This window comes from Pipra filicauda, unplaced genomic scaffold (assembly GCF_003945595.2).
Source record: "Pipra filicauda isolate LSUMZ 115617 unplaced genomic scaffold, ASM394559v2 scaffold71_size5581439_pilon, whole genome shotgun sequence".
Taxonomy (NCBI): Eukaryota; Metazoa; Chordata; class Aves; order Passeriformes; family Pipridae; genus Pipra; species Pipra filicauda.
Genome location: NW_024104887.1, coordinates 229,341 through 246,468, shown reverse-complemented (window position 1 = coordinate 246,468; position 17,128 = coordinate 229,341). Strand labels below are relative to the sequence as shown.

Below are 17,128 nucleotides of genomic sequence, written 5' to 3'. Positions count from 1 at the left end.
ATTCTCTGCCTTTCCACTCTCAGTATCTTGCTGACAAATTCTTTTGCTGCTGTTAAAAACACATGATCTGCACGTGATCACAGTGAGAATGACACAGAAACAGGAGTATTTCCATCACGGCTTTGCCAGCAAAACAGTATTTTTCCACATGCCACCCAACCACACCAGGTTACCAGGTGAGGGCTACACTTCTCAAACACTTACCCTCCTCATGCAGACCAGCTGCTTGAACAGAGCTGTCCAGCAGATGAAAGGAGGTGGGTAGCAGTAATTGCAGAGGGACCTGAGGAGAACATGCAAGGGAAGACGGAGTGGGGGATTGACTGACAGTGAGGGAGGACAGATCATTGGTTTGACTCCATCTTCTGTAAACTGCCAGGATTATTTAACAAAACCTTGCAAGAGATTCACTTTTACTCAAAATCCTCCTAATCTGAACCATTGCACTGGACTTCCAAATAATTAGAAAGAGGTCCTGTGGTAGCCAAGTGACTTCAGTTTACACCAATGGGGTCTGCTGTGCAAACTGCTCCCACCATGACAACCTCCTTGCAGCTGAAGATATGGCATGTTCTCCTGAGCAGAGGCTGCCACCAAGCATCATATTTGAGCACAGTGCAGATCCCTTTGCCTCCCAGAAGGACGCAGTGAGAGGAGACTTACCCCTGCACCCTCTTTGGCTTCAGAACTTTCACAGGAGCATGATGCCAGTGGGTCTCCCAGATGCATAGCCAATCCTCCTGCACCTACAAAACCAAAGACATTTATTGCCCATGGGAGAATATGCATGGCTGAGAGGTTGCTCTGCTTTGGATCCATTTCTACCTGCCATGCTCTGTCACCAGCCTGGTATCTTGTCAGTGTTGTTAAAGAAAGCGGAAAGGGTACAAAAATGATGACTGAGAAATATCTTTGCCACCTGGAGACAGCTCTGCAGAGAGGCAGCCACCTCTGGGAGAAAACGCAATGGGTGCTCAGTGTGTTGACACAGTGTGCTATGGAAGGACATGTTCCATTTCAAACTGCCCAGTGGCCATCCCTGTCCCTAGGGTGGTACTCAGTGCCAGGGCTGCCCTGCTCCCTGGTGGGGGGTGGGATGGCCCTTTCTGCCAGGTCCAGCCGTGTCATCCCCAGAGAGCTCCAGACACCGGTTGCTCTGTCCTCACCAGTGTTGCTGTGCTGAAGGTGCTCACACCATCCCCTGGATGAGCTTGTCCCATCTTGGGGAGTAGCCAGAGGACCTTTCATCACTTCTGTGTATCTAAAGGGCAGAGTAACTAAGAGCACCTAGGACCCTAACTAATTGCATCTCATTAATGAATGCTGTTTGTCATCCAGGCAGTGGATGACACTGCTTATCAGGTGATACCAGGTCACAAGCACAGCTCGCAGGGCAGCCTGTCAGTCCTGTCTGGAAAAACCTCTGTACTTTTATTTCTACATCAAGTTTAAACCTTGAATAAGATAAGAACATATTACTGATTTCACCTTCAGGGACAATCTTGCTTAAGCATAGCTAGCTACAGACAGCTGCTTGATTGCTTTTGGGATTTCCATAGCAATGGCAATAATTGCAATACATAATGGTGGATTAGAGTCAGATTAAATCAGTGAATACTTTCTAAACTGCAAAATTAAATTATAAGGGTTACATGATCTCCTCTATAGAGGAACAGGATGTATAAGGACTTGTGTATCATCTCCAGTAGCTCTGTTGAATGTACGCATTCACACTGAGAATACATTGAATAATTTTCCTTGTGCTACCACGACATTGTGCACACCTACTAAATTTGAAATAGCCTGAAATGTCTCTCCAGCCCTTGGTCAATACAAGGATAGTTATTCATGCCCTCTGCTGCTACTTCACTCTATAATCTTGAGTGTGTCTCTTCAACCCACTACTGTTTATGTATGTGCCACAGTTGTGTTATGATTACTTATGCAAAAAGATCTGTAAATCAGAGATGCCCTTTGCTTATTTGTTGCTCCAGCAGACAGTGGCAAATGCTAACAGTGCTAGCTTGAGCTGTAGTCTACCTATGGATATGCAGAGACACTACAGACCTGTATCTTGCTCTCTAACAATTTTGGCTGGTGGCAGCCTCAGATAGACATCTTTTACTCTGGAAGAAGAATATTAAAAAGTGCCAGTGAAACTTATATGCCAAAATCCTTTATGTGCTTTTAACTTTTTCTTGCACAGGTTCTTTGGAGCTGATCCCTCCTCTTCCCGCATGTCAAGCTATAGTGTCCATGTAGTCCACAGAGCCAATAGGTAGCCCTCACCAAGGTTTGAGAACTGCATTAAAATCAGTGTAAGTGAGTAGTAATGAAATTGGGACCTTTTTTCCTTGTGGTCTCCATACCCTGGAGAAGTCCACGAAATCAGAACTCTAATCCTATAACTTTAACACAGGACTGATCCCTTCTTCATCTCTGCTGGGGTTCCTACAGAGCATTGCTGCTTGTCCTGATTTCTTTTTTCTGGTGGTTTTTTTCTTTCCATCTCTCTTGGATAGCTTTATTCATGCTAATTTCAGGCCAAAAGGATCCCCCTTGTTATATATCTATAGGACATTTTAACATAGTGGGCCTCTGACTGTCTACTGATATCTATATGCTCTCCTGCTATCCAAATATAGATATAAAATAGACCTGTGTGCCATTTTTTTGCCATTTCACTAGAACTTCTCTTCACACCCAGGCTGCACTGCATCTTTTTCTGCAGTGTATTTGGAATTGTGAAGCCTTCAGCATGTAGTCCTTGAATGGACACCACCTCATTACCTGGTAGCTGTAGGAGTGGATCAGAGGATGTGACCAGTTGTCACTGAAGTCTCTAAATCTATATTATAAATATTTCCAGGACTTCATGCCCACTAGATTTAGTCTGATTCTTTAGAGTGAATGTTCCCACAGAGTCAGAAGGAGTAATACTTGATTAAAATATTTGTGTTTACACTAGATTTGAAAAGTATTGAATGTGACCTTGCAGCAGAGTTTATGGTTTGGTTTCCTCCCAAAGCACTCTTGTGTGCAAGTCAGCAGTCTCATCATGTAGTGTGAATCACTCCACATCTGAACCAACTGCAAGTGTGGTTGAGGAGAGAGGGATCAGTTCACTAAAAACCATGCCACTGTTCTCTGACGAAGTGCTGATGTATGTGCAGCCTATGCCCATCAAGAAACAGCAGTCTGGTGACTAGGATGCTAAATGGAGGTGTGGCTTGCCTAATTTCACACTTGTGCCACAACTAGCATTCTGCATAACCCTTGGAAGGCATTGGCATTGTCTTAAGTTGTCCACTTGTAAGCGATACTCCCCATTGATGTGGCAACACATGAAAGATTAAGAAGAAATCATTACAGTGGTAATAAGTGGACTTAAATAGAAAAAAAAGGTCATGGAAGTCTGAGGCCTAGAAACTAACACACAAAAGAAAATGATATATTACCCACAAATCTCACAAAATAAATAAATACCATAAGCCTGAATAGACTTCATCTCCATAATGTATTTGTTGAAAGGCCGTATCTCCTACAGCGTGGACCTTGGACTTGATTTACATGAAGGACATGGCAATTTTATAATCACCCTTAGATTAAAAAAAATAAATATTTGAGCATGTTTATATCCATGGACATGTTTTAAAGGCCCAAATAATACCAGTTCCTGCTGCCATTAGCACAGCTAAAGTTTTACATCTAATTGTCTGTACAGCAGTGATGAAGTAACTCAACCGGAACAGCTGCAGGGCAGCTCCATCAGCACTATTGGGGCCCACTGGCTTTTCATCCATCTCTGTGCATGCTAGCTTCACCTCTGTGTATCACTGTGCTGACTTGTTTGTTTCCTTTTATTTGCTGTTGATTTCAACTGTGAATAGGGTTTGATGGATGACAGGAGTTTTGCAATAAAGAGGACCAAATAATACAACAGGAATGAAGCTGAGCTAATAGTCTCTTTCCTTAAGAGATGTATTCACACAGACTTGGGAGAGAAATCAAGCTGCAGACAATTAGAAGGAATCTGGGCTCTCACCAGCATCAGCCAGGTGAGAGAGGAACAGGTGTTATCAAGATAGGAAGGATGAAATTTGAGTAAGAGTCAGCTGTCCAGTTACTGGTGATGTATTTGGCGGTCAATGTGTAGAATACGGCTGAAAAATAGAGGTACTGATGAGGTATCTGGAAAATTGCTGTGCACACCCACTCGTTGTTCTTATCAAACAAGGGGAGACTTTAGCAATTTGTTCCTGAATCACAGATCTTCATGATCAGCACTGTGACCATGGGGAAGCACCTCTGATTTGGTTAGCAGTGACCTGGGGGCAGTACACTCGTCTCAAGGGTCCTTGCTCCATCAATCTCTGCCAAATCCTTTGGGTTTCTGCTCTACTTTCACAGAAGCTACACAGAGAAAGTAAACTTTAAGGTGCAATTCAGCTACTGAAGTATGTCAACTTTCTGCAGTACCCAAAGCCCTCTTAGAAAATCCTTCATAAATGCAAAACTTAGCCAGAAACTACAGACATAGGGTCTTAGTTTTGATATTTGTTTTAGCAACAGAGTGCTCTGTGTTTTCAGCATACAGACTCCATTGCTGTGTTGTTAAGCTGGTGGGAAACAACTCCAAGCCTTTTCCACACAGCCATTAACACTGTATCCATCTGAAACCTGGCAGCCTACATCCTCTTGCCAAAGAAACTGGTGCATTAAAGGGCCAAGTTGTAGCATAAGAGGAATTGAATCAGGGAATAACTGTAGTACAAAGATTTGTTTCCTTAGAGGAAAAGGCAGATAAAGCACTTAAGGGTATTCACCAGGAAAATTAAATCAATCCTTCTTCATTTCTCACAAGATAGTAGTTTTTATCTGGCCTAATCAACTGTTCGCTTTCATGCAGATGGAACAGTTTAAGACTTATTATTCTCTTTCACTGAGGCAGGTTTCTTGTGGGAGCAATTCTAGTCCTTTTCACTGCCAAAAGGACACATTACTGCTACCAGTTTGGCCCTCTCTCCCTCCTGCAGGGTGCTTGCATCCCGGGTCTACTGGCTAGTCTGCTGCTCACCAGAGTGACTCCTGCCCTGTTCAGATGGGAAGGAAACAGGTCAGCTCCAACCACATAAATCCTGGATCATCACTAAACTGGCCCACTTGGTCTTGAATAGGCCAAGGGAGCAATTATTAGAGCAACCATTTTCACTTGCCTTGAATTACAGGAATCCTTGCTGTTTCTCAGTCTGCTTTCTTTCACCTACATAAGACTTGTCATTAAAAATGAAAGGCAAACTACGTCCTCCTGTTGATATCTTGGCAGTGCCCAACTGAGCCAGCAGACAGATGCCACATTACACTACAAAGTAGAGTTTGTCACCAATTATTCTTGTCATTCAGACAAATAAAATCCTCAAAGAAGGAGAGGGAGAGAAAAAAAAGAGATACAGTCTACGAAAAAAAGACCTTTCAGCAAGAGTGCTGACGTTTATTTATTGAACCACTAAATGGATTGGTGGTTTCATGGTGTTCAGATTGGGAGAGGTCACATATCAGCAGGAACAAAAAGTCATAACTTAAGAGGTGAAGAAAACCGCTCATATCTGTTTTTTGCACTTACTTTTCTTTAATTAATACTAGGTTTAGGCCTTGTATCCTTGCTGGATTTTGAAATGATAGCAAGGAAACTTTCTTACCCTTTAAAAAATGTTTTGAAGGCTCGCCTCTAAGAGTTAAGAAAATATTTTAGTCTCAGTTTCCATAGAATTTTCAGTCTATTGCAGAGAGTGCTGTAGGTGCCCCTTCTCTTGTGATGTGAGTATCTCTCTGATAGCAATTGTCTTAAGTACACTAGCTCATATAATGTGTTTTTCTGCATCTGATAATCATGTTATTCACAGGTGTGGATGCACAGGTTATAGAACTAATGGCACAAATCTCTTGCTAGTTGGCTTTTCTTTTCAAAATGATTGGGTTTTTTCATCTTTCACACTGTGATGTATTTTGTGCTTAAATACATATAAGACAAAATAGAAATAAGACAAAAATCTCCCTAATAGGGCTAGTAGGAGGAAAGTCACACCTACTTATACCCCAATTAAACTTCCATTGGTGGTTGCAGATCTCCATCACTGAGATGGATTATCTCTCTTCAACTCCGTCAGGCCTTCAGGAGTGATTTGAATTAGCCCAGTCTAGTAATATTCTTGACACGGCTTTTGAATATTTCAGTTGCGTGGGAAGAGATAGCAGCTTGAGAGGCCAGTTATATCTTCAGCCATTTACTAGAATGTCATGCCATACCAGTCTCAAACTTCGTCCTTTATTTGTTTTAACAACGAATTTCTACCTACCAAAATCACTTCTGGTGACCAAAGTGATTAACTAATGTTGATTCTGACTGTGTGTGTATTTACTCTCAGATTTAACTCTGCAGTCAAAATCCTTTTAATAGTTAATTGTAGTACCATAAAATAGCTGCAAGTATGCAATGAAGTTCACAATTTCTGCTATGAAGCAATCAAAATGCCCTCAGAACCATAATCTACACATATTTTGGAATGAAACCTTAAGTATAGGCCAGCCCTAAAGTTAAAGCTATTCTAAGAGAATGAGATTGCAATGTTACTTAGAAAATAGCTTCCAGTCCCAGCAATCTTTTTGACAGTGAACAGCTTTTGATGGAAGAAAGAGAGAACCACTAGTTTTTGGTAGAAAAAATGTCTGCAGGAAATAAGCTAAAACTCTGACATGAATTGTGAGGTTCATGCCTCCCTCAGGGGAAAACCTGTGAATTTTGTTTCTTTCATTTGTAATAAATTGCCTTGGAGTACATTCTCTTATTGGAATTACTAGATAAGAAGGGTGTTCTTATATCATTAAAAGATAGCCTCCTAACTTTTTCTAGAGTTAGTTCCTGTATGTCACAGCAGTGCAGCCAAATGACGAATTCATTGTCTTGCACAAGGGTTTAAAAATAGCAGACAACTCCTTGAATGATATGAGTAGGTAAGCACAAGTGATTAATCCAAATTCCTTTTTAATCATGACATCTTAAGCCTAACTACAAGAAAGAAAGCAGAAGGTAGCAGAAAGATTATCTGCTACTGATAACCATTCTCTATGAGAAGAAAGAAAAGCCATCACTTACAGAAACAGCACTGAAAGTCCATGTCTTTAATGCAGTGGAGACAAACAGCTTGTGGTGTTCATCTCACTGCACCTGCATAAAGGATTTCTTGGGCCCAAGAAATGCATGTGTGTAAATGCATATGTGTAAATACCAGGAAGATGAGCTTCTAACCCTCTCAGCAGAGTCAACAGAAAGGACTGCAACAGCTATGTCCAGTTGCCTTAATTGTTAAGTCAGACAGTTTATCTCCTCTCTTCATCATATTGATCTTGGCCACACTGAGGCAGACAAGGTATATCTTTATGACCCCTTCTGTTACCTGAATTAGACATGCAATTGCATGTACCAACAGTTGGGAATGCTACCTATGTACACAGAAGATGCTGTGGAAGCATCTCCAAAAGTCAAAAGTGGCATGTGTGCAGTTAAACCTACTTTCCTCTTAATTTGTCATTTCCTCTGACATTTAGCAGCAGACAGGACATTTCCTACTAGTGGATACCACTACTGAAGTAAATGGCTGTGCCTTTGCAATGCACCTCATGGAACTAGGAGGAAATCAATCTCCATTTTTCAGCTGTGTCTTTAGATGATTTTCCAATTATGCTTATCTGCTTTTTCCTGCAGTGAGAAACCAGTCTGACTCAAGATGGTGAAGCCTTATATGTGTCAGATGGTGTTACTGCAAAGGGGGTGGGACAATCATACTCTGCTGATATTTAGCTGCAGGTAATAGAGTGCATATGAGAGGAACTACTGCTATCAATTTTCCTCTCATACCTCACAGTCACCTTCTTAAGAGGTGACATTTTGGATCTGGTTTGCATCTGGAGATCTGACAAAAATATCAGGCTCACTGAAGGTGCACCACAAATGATAGAACTGTATTCCTACCTGTGGATTTAGGAATAAACAGGTGTAGCTTATTCTGAACAGCCACTTCCTATGCTGCTAAAAGAAGCTATATTACAAGATTTTCACAGGTAATCCAGGAGTTAAACAAATAAAAGGGGTTTTATAGCATAAGACCCTGAAGAAGTAATTCAGTCCTTGACAAGGCAACAGCAAGATTCCTGAGTACACTGAGTGGGCTTGTGTGCCCAATTAGATTGTCATGATTAAGGGCCAGACAGCAATGAGGCAGACATAACCCAGACTGACTGTGATCTGGTCTAAGGTTTGATCCCCAGTTTTGCATACTTTTGCATTACATTTTGCATACATTTGTGCTGTCAGTTGCTTTGAAGAAATATTCAATTTTTCTGTCAGAAAAATCTGTATTAATACTTTATTGCAAAGTCAGAACTGTCAGTTTTGCTTAGTAGAAAATGGTATTAATTAATGCCTTGTCCCTATCTTCTGTTGTGGTAAAGAGTAGTGTGCCAGGTATGAAAGAATCCATCTCAATCCTGCAGTTGTACTAGACACATGCTAGTGCAAATCCTGTAAATTCTGCAATGGCAGAGTCAAATCTTGCTAGACATGGCACATGAGAGTTGAAAGGTGCAGGGAAACTGGTGTTTTTATGGCATGAGCCATGACAATGCTGGAAAGCTACATAATCCAGGGGAGCGTACCCTTTCAGGCCAGATATTGAGTTCACCTGAAGTTGAGGGTAGATCTACTATCTGCAAGAAGAGATCCAGATCACTGAACAGGGTTGGTAACTGTGTAGACAAATTAAAATCACTGTTTGATGTAAGGTTAATGTAATCTGGCTTTTGACAAAAGGACACCACAGATAAGATCCAGACATTTAAGGATGAAGACACCTGTCTTCACCTAAACTTAGCTGTGCTGCATGGTAATAATTTTCAGTCATTTCAAAGGAAGTACTTATAGAGTAAGTTACTGCTCAATTAGAGAAGATGCATCAGCCTCTGGCCTTTGTGGATAATCTTAGAAAATTATATATAATTAGGAAAAATTATAATGTTTGCTTTCAAAGTACTATTTGTTTTCCCAAAAAAGCAAACCGTCAGGCAAACGTAATACCCAGATATGATATATCCTCCTCAGTTTTTCACATATCACCTCCCCCTTTAAAATAGGTAGTGAAATGTTTCATTTTCTAGCCACAACGTTCAAAAGAGGCATGACTCGTTGGTCAAAACTCCAGTGATGTTTCTTATTAAAGCTATGTGCTTTAGAGAGTTCAATAAAGGATTGCTTGGCTTCCTAATAGAGGAAGAGATCAAGTGCTTTGAAAGGAAAAGTCAAATTAAAAAGAAAATAAATTATGATTTTGGGTTCATGATGTTAGGCTATGTTGTTCACATAAAAGATTTCATATTTAAGGACAGATCACAAGTTAATGTGCAATGTCAAATGATGTCCTATCCATCACCTTCCAGACAATACTTAGGGCATTCTGAGAAGTATTTAAACAAGCAACATTTCATGAGTACTTTTTGAGTCGTGTTGCACAGAGACGGGCTAACAGGATAAAGACTGTCCCATGCTTTGAGAACTCATGTAAAGACAGCATCCAGAAACGTAAAGCCTACATTCTGCCTGGGAGTCCCTCCAAACCTCCACATTAGTAAACATGATGGGAAATTAAAGAGGTGCTTTCTCTCTGCACTTCCTAAAAGAGCACAGGCCAGCCATGCATTCCTCTCTCAGCTCTTCAAAGTCACAACATGTGCTCCTTAAAACATGCCCTGCTGATGCAATGCAAAAACTCTGACTCTTGTGTCTGTGGTATGCTAAACATGGCTCTTCAAGGGTAGAACAAACAGCTACAGCACAATCCAAAGTCAATAAGAAAATGCTGGTTGACTTCTGCAGGCTTGTGGAAATTATCAACTCTGCTCTACGTGTTCTCTCAGCTGTTTATCTGTCCTGTGACATGCATTGTCTAAATTTCAAATTAAAAACATTACTGAGGCAATGAAAGTCTTTAAGCACTTGCATTCTACAATGCATCAAAGAACAGCTAAGGCTAATGCTTTGCTTTTGATAGCTGTGCTTGGATTCAACTTTTTGGAGCCCAATTACTTTAATTTACAGCACTCTCATTACCTGCTGGGGCAGAAGTCACATACAAGGCAGTCTCATGATGTGAGAGGTTTCCCTGTCTGATGAGACAGTCCATCTATGCAGGCTGCACCAAAGTGGAAGCTGATGCATGGACAGTATATGTGACTGTGGAGTTTTTGTGGAGCTTGAATCCTGAGCCTAGCTGGGAGTATGCTAAAGCTGTAATAACCAAAACTGACCTCCTTTTAAGATGTAGCATCTCCCTTTAGCTGTGCTATTTATTTGGTTCCCTCCGTTCCTCCTTAGCATTCCTTAGCGTGAACATAGAATAGTGTTGATTCAGTAAAGTGTCTTCCTGAGAGAATTAGCTGCCCTCTTGAGAAAATAAGCAGTGCAGAGCCTGTACCACGGTAGCAATAAACATTTTTTGCAGCTCTCATCTTGACAATAAGCCCATAATACTAGTGGAACAGAGCATGAAGAAAGCATAAAATTACATCAAGTTTTCAATTAACTTTCATATTACCTGTAACTCAAATACTTATTGCTTCTGTGCTACAGTTATTACTTGCTTTTATAAGATTTTAAAATAACATTTTAAAAAGGCAGCCTGTCCTGTAGAGAGATTCCAGCTCTGAAAACAAAGAGCAGGAAATTTCAGAAGGTTTCAGGGTAAGCACCCAAATGTCAGACTGCTCTAAACCATTCCTGTTGAAATTTAGCAAGTTAAGTTTCTTGTGAGATTTCTAGGAACTAGAAATGTATTAGAAAACCTCTTTTTGAAAGAACTACTGTGCTTTCATGTCAAGTCTTGCCTGGAACATGAAATTGTTGAGATATAATGAATAGAGGTGTAGGTTCCCCTCCCCCTTTTTTCATTCTCTTTAAATGATAATCAAATTTCTTGATCCTCAGCAGCTCTCAATTTGTGAATAGTTCAGTCTAAGTTCAGTTTGTAGCTGCTTCTTCCTTTATTCAGACTATTCAAATATTCTCTTCACAATGTGCACCAAGTAACAGATAAAAGCAACTGTCATGCTTAATTTATTTTAATAGTGTGGGTAGGTTGCTCGGATTTTCCACATTTCCGTCTTCTGAGAACAGCAGTGAGTCTTCTAGTTCAGTAAAAGACAGTTTCTAAGAACAGAAGAAATGCCCCACTGGACTGGAAAAATTGTCTTTAACAGAAGCAGGAAGAGACTTCATACAGGGAGAATCCCTGTACCAGTCTGTATCCCTTGTACTTCCTCCAGCATCACAATCACTAGATTAAGAATGTCATTGAATGACAAGACATTTCTGTCTTGTCCCTTTATATGTTTTCTGAATCTGTTAGCCCTTGGTTTGTTAACATGGAGACATTTGTTTGTCTGGGTTTTTTTGTGTCTTGTTTGGTTGGTTTTTCCTTCTGCATAACACCATCACCATCTACATGGTATCTGAACTACCATATTTAGCACTACCAGTTCAAAAACCTCTAAGGAGAATAGACATTTTGAACATCTAAGATATGACTGTAAAGGGATTGAATGCTCAGGAATACAAACATTCTCAGTCTGAATTTCAGACCACCTTAAAAGAACCTCTCATAGTATCCAGAGGCAGAGGCAGTCAGTGTAGTCATAACTTTCAGGAATTTTAGCCTCCAGCAATGTTTGTTGCAGAGAAAGGATCAGCAGAATAGGTTCACACTCACTACGGACACCCAGTTTAATAAGGAATTAGGTTAGCAAAGAAAGACAGATGGCAAGAGCAGACAAGACAGTTTGAGACCTAAGGCCTAATTCAGCTCTGACACAGCTAAGCTGAATGGCCATTGAAGTCAACGACATGTTTACGTGTTTGTGTCAGGGCTGAATGTTCCCCTGTGTTTAACAGAAAGAGCTGAATAGTTGACTTCAGATAGATGTTTGGGGTTGTTTTTTTTTTTTTTTTTTTTTTTTTTTTTTTTTTTTGAAAAGCGAGTATGGTCATATGAAATTGTTGATGCTATCCCAAAGCTCAGACTTTAAAACCCAACAGATTTAATGAGCAGAGATGTTTCCTGCATAATGCAAATGCAGCTGAAAAACAGTGCCTGGCCTAGGGCTTTGTATATACATAATGGAAACTAACAGATGGGGACGTAAGCAGAGGCTTGTTCAGTGCAACCTTAGTTTAATGGGACTATGAATCCTTGTTCCCTGAATCTGAGGTAGGTCTTTTTTTGAGTTTCTACAAGAGTTGCTGCTGAGCACCCAACTCTTCTTAGAGTTATACTAGGAAGCGAGTTCATTCTCTAAGTCAACATTCGGAGAAGAAGCACTGGAAGCTAGCATTTCACTGTTCCTCCTTTTTCCTTCTGTCTAGGTGCTTTCAGCTGTAGAGGAACTGAGAAACAATGCTGGGAGACTAAAGAGTTACCAAATAGTCTCCCTTTGTCTTCTCCTTTCTAATGGGTCAGTTCCAATAGCTCCTGGTTTGTAATTTTTTATTTTATTTTGGCTTAAATTAAAAGATAGATCTTATCCTAGGAAAATGGGATAATACTTTATGTATGCTGCTATGTAAGTACATCTCTGGCTAATGTGGTTTAAGGCATATTGATTCCCCTGTGTGCCTTTGCTCAGGGTGCTTCTGCTAAAAATCAGTAACTTGGGTGATTGTTACTGGAAAACTGTACATTAGTTGAGACTGAGTTACCAAAATGTTGCAGAAATTTGGAAAAGCAAAGAAAAAGAGGACAGAAGACAAAACACTTGTGTTCTTGTGGTTTTGGTTTTTTCTTTCTATCCTCCAGAAACATCATCAGAACACTGCTTATACAAGGAAGCAGTAAAAGACGCCTCTCTAATGGGAACAGTCATGTTTCTGCTATGTAATGCCATGGCATTTCCCCCCATCCTCTACTAGTGCATCAGCACAAAGACAGTCATAAAACAATGGCAGGTAATTTTTCTTTGGCTTTGGGTTAGCACACACTGCAAAACAGCCTGGTCTATTAAATAATGAGAACTGACTCTGTACCTAACAGCTCTCAGTGCCAATGATACACATTTACGGAGCAGCAGAAGCTTTCCTCGTGATGGTTGCTGGGTCATTGCTAGACAAAATGTTTGCTGAAGGGATACATCAGCAATAATTGTATATACAGGAGGTTTGGGGTCTCTAATTGTTCCCACCCTGGGCACTGAAGCACACTGTGGGTGTACAGGTTTTTAACAGGGGTCCTTGCAGGTGAGAAACGGAGTTGCCCACCTGGTAGCTCTTCTGTTCATGACTTGTCCTCTGTGCATGCATGGTAACAGTGAAGAGACACACTGGCATCAGAAAATGTTTTTATCTGAGGAAATGGTTCAGCTACCACATTGTAGGAAGCCACTTTATTTTCTCCTGTCTTAGTTCCTTATTTTTCAGATGACAGTGATAGCACTTCTCTGCCTTAATGGGATGCCGTTGTCTTAAAATACACATTACATGCTAAAATATAGCTTACAGCATCTTTTGCACTTTAGTCGTTAAAGACCACTTCCATTTGATTCTTCACCTACTGCCTGGAAATAATGAGGGATGTTCCACAAATACTTAGGTTATTTGATACTTTAGTAAAATCAAGTGTACCAGGTCAGTTGCACAAGGCACACATGCTATGTGCAAGATTCTATCACTTTGCTCTTAAGTTATCAAGTTGCCATTAAACTATGTTCGATTCTTAAGAGAGGCCTAACTTTACACTAGGTCAGCTTCCAAGCCAAGACTCATTTGTGTAACCATTTTGGATTTATCAGTGTGTCCGAAAACAAGAATTATAGTCTGTCGGAACTACATATTATTTCCAAAATGTGGTCACTTCCATTATAGTAATAGCTTTTGATTAAACAGTTTCTGGGAACAGTTCTTATGTTTTTATTTGCCCTATAACCCCTCCAGTTCACTTCTACCAGCAGCTCTACTATGTCTAATATATCACCTCCTCATTCCTCATCTATTTTACTAGATGTTAATCTTGATTAATTTAAGATCTATATACCTTGCAGTTCAGACTGCACTGCCCTCTGTCTTACTGATACATTAATTCATAGTACTGTACAAATGACAGTTTTGATTCAATGGAAAAGAGAAACTGTTAAAGAAGAACTACTTGTATTGAACCACATAGCCTTGCTGGTAATCAGAATTAATTTAAATGTCCTTACAACTTTTCTTTAGACAATTTGTATTTTCAGAAGCTTTGGAGTTTGAGCTTGCTAATCTCAAAGCTAGGCGTGACAGATGTCACTGCAAAATCTTAAAGGTGGGTCAAGGAGTCACATGGGCTAAAGTCTTCATAGGCAGCATTTTAAGATGTAAACAAATGCCAGGTAATGTTTTCTGCATACCTACTGTAGGCTCTCCCTCATGACTGAGTTGGAAGTTCTTTTTTCTTAATATGTCTTACATAAATATTTGATATGCAGACTGAACTTTCATATCTCTTTAATAGGGGAAAGGGATTGACTACACTGACTGTATTAATGGAATTAAAAATACTTTTTTACATTGGGAAACTTTACAGGATATTCAGGAGCTTCTGGCAACAGAATAGACTTTTCTTTTAAACTTAACTTCATGGAAAGCCAGTATATGTAATATTAGTATATTGATTTAAATTTATTGCTTATGTAAAGTAGTGCATCTTTCCATGTAAATTTTTTTAGGATCCGGGCCTACAAAGATTTACACACACAGTTTCATTGTGTATCCTGGTCCCAAGAAATCAGAAACAAGACTCCCTTTGATTGCACTGGAGCCAGGACTCCAGCTGTTGCTTTCCGAGCAGGCAGTACAGCAGAGCTGAAAGTTTACCAGATTTTTGTAAGATGTAGGGTCTGAGGCCAGACATCAGAACTTTTTCACCCTTGCCCTATTCTTGCCATATTTTAGGATACTTGTGATTTATTGCCAACAACAACAACAACAAAAAAGTGAATCCTGTCTCAGTAAGCTTGAGATTTGATAAATTTGAAAAACCCAGAGGCAAATACTAACAAAAGAATACACTGCTTAGAATTAATACCAAATATTTTTTTATAAACTCAAGACTGTATTTGTCGTGTCAGGAGTGAGGGATGTTGTCAGCTCATACAAGAACACACACGCACACACACGTTCAGAATTTATGCAAGTATAAAACCACTCATGACTATGAGGTCTGTGGTCAAGCTCAGCTCAGTCCTGAGTCCATAGTAAAGGCAATGTAATCTTTGAGATTGACTGAAGCCTTCAAGACAGAATTCACAAGGGCTGCTACAGCAACAATTTTCCACAGAGAGCTTATTTTTAAACCTAAACGGCAAATGAGAGGGAAGTTCACATCTGGAGGCCTGAACTTGCTCGTTTTTATTCTGGCTTTAGCTGACCTTTCAAGTCTGAGAATTTGTTGAGGTTGAGTTTGGATGTTATATGTTTGAACTTAATGTTATGGAGGCATTTCATCTTTGCCCACAAGTCTGGTTAATAGTGGGTATGATGTGGACATAATGCTCTGTACAGCACAGCCCTGCACAAATTACACTAATGGATCCACACCAAACCACAGGTGCTGGCCCACTCATTTTCTAGGGAAGCCTGGACCTAGGTCCATCTGTAAATCATAGGGCTGTCTGTCACCCTTGTGCAAAACCTGTACTTTGCCTAGCCCTGAAGTTTTGGGTTGACACAGCTCCTGATCTTTGTGGCCTACGCTTCTCTCTGCTCTGAATTACGGGGACAGCAGACCTGTGCTTGGGCTGTGGTAGCTCTGACTTGGAAGGCTTGCAGTGGACTGCAGCACAAAACAAAAAATGATCAAAAGTAAGCTTTTCTATGTGTTCCCCAGGTTTACTTTTACCTGTTGAATTATTGTAGACTAGATGATGTGTTGGTTGCTGTCAGGAAGTAAAGACACTGATTTGTAACTGGTATGATGACTTCCTGATGGACCCTCCAGGTAGGCTTGAGCCTAGACCCCACGTTCAGCATGAGTGCTGTAAGATTTTGTCCATCTGCTATTTATTGTGCTGCCTGGTGCTTCCTTATCTTCTCAGACTGGGAAAAAGCTGCAAATATTCCTCTTTTTCCGTTCTCACTGGACTCTCTTGCACCAGTAGGTCTGTTTGCTCCTTGACTGACTTGCCTTCAACTTAGGTGAGCTGGCAGCTGTCTGCCATGCCTTGCCCAATGAGACACTTGTCTGTCTTTGTCTGACCCCCACTGCAAGAGCCAGAGTTGAACTACTAAAAAAATCACCCATCTTACCACCTGCTGGGGAGTACTGATGACACTTTGCTTCAGCAGAGACAGAATCCTGTTCCCTGCCAGTGCCAGGGACAATTTTCTAATCTATCCTCTTCATACACAAGGGCCCTGAATTATCTTGTAGTAATATCAACACTTTAAAAGCACCATGTGTATATGGACAGAGAGTGCTAGTTTACCTCTACCAAAACACACAGATTTTATTCAAAAAAGCATTTCCTTTTAAGGACAAAATTAATTGAATGGAGCTAACATCTCTGACTTGGTGACTGTGTTATATTCAGTGTTAAATTATTCATACTGAGAAAGGCAGAAGCCACCAAAACTACTTTACAGCCTGATGGAGATAGCCTCTATAAACAGTAATAAATGCTCACATCGCTACCTTAACACAAATGGTGTCTCCACCTGAAAAAATACACAGCAGGTGTGTTGAGGAAGAGAGCTCAGGTGACTTGAGTGAGGGATGCAGAGACCAATGGCTTTGAGCAGTGATGAGATCTGCAGTTTCTGGCTTTAACACTGCTTTCTACTTTCTGATTGCTTCTCACATCTGAGTCCTCTCTAGAGGGCTAGGGGATTTACAAGACATTTTTACACTAAGATCTTTCTGGCAGAAACATCTTATATTCTTGCATAAGTCTTTACTACCAGATTTGGTAAGAAAGGGAAGATTTATTTTGGGGTCAGACATAACATTTGGATTGAAGTTCCTTTTCCTGCAAACATTAGTATTGTCTAAGGCTTTCAAGATGC

At 40.4% G+C, this 17,128-nt stretch overlaps 1 protein-coding gene across 4 annotated transcripts in view; it reads right to left on the bottom strand.

Annotated features, from left to right (window-relative positions):
* Positions 1-17,128, bottom strand: part of PALM2AKAP2 (PALM2 and AKAP2 fusion) — a 264,841-nt gene that overhangs the window by 107,052 nt on the left and 140,661 nt on the right. For all 4 annotated transcript variants that reach the window (XM_027710346.2, XM_027710335.2, XM_027710336.2 and 1 more), the window contains one exon: positions 664-746. In XM_027710346.2, the coding sequence (XP_027566147.1) occupies positions 664-746 (83 nt within the window). The remainder of the gene's footprint in view (positions 1-663; positions 747-17,128) is intronic.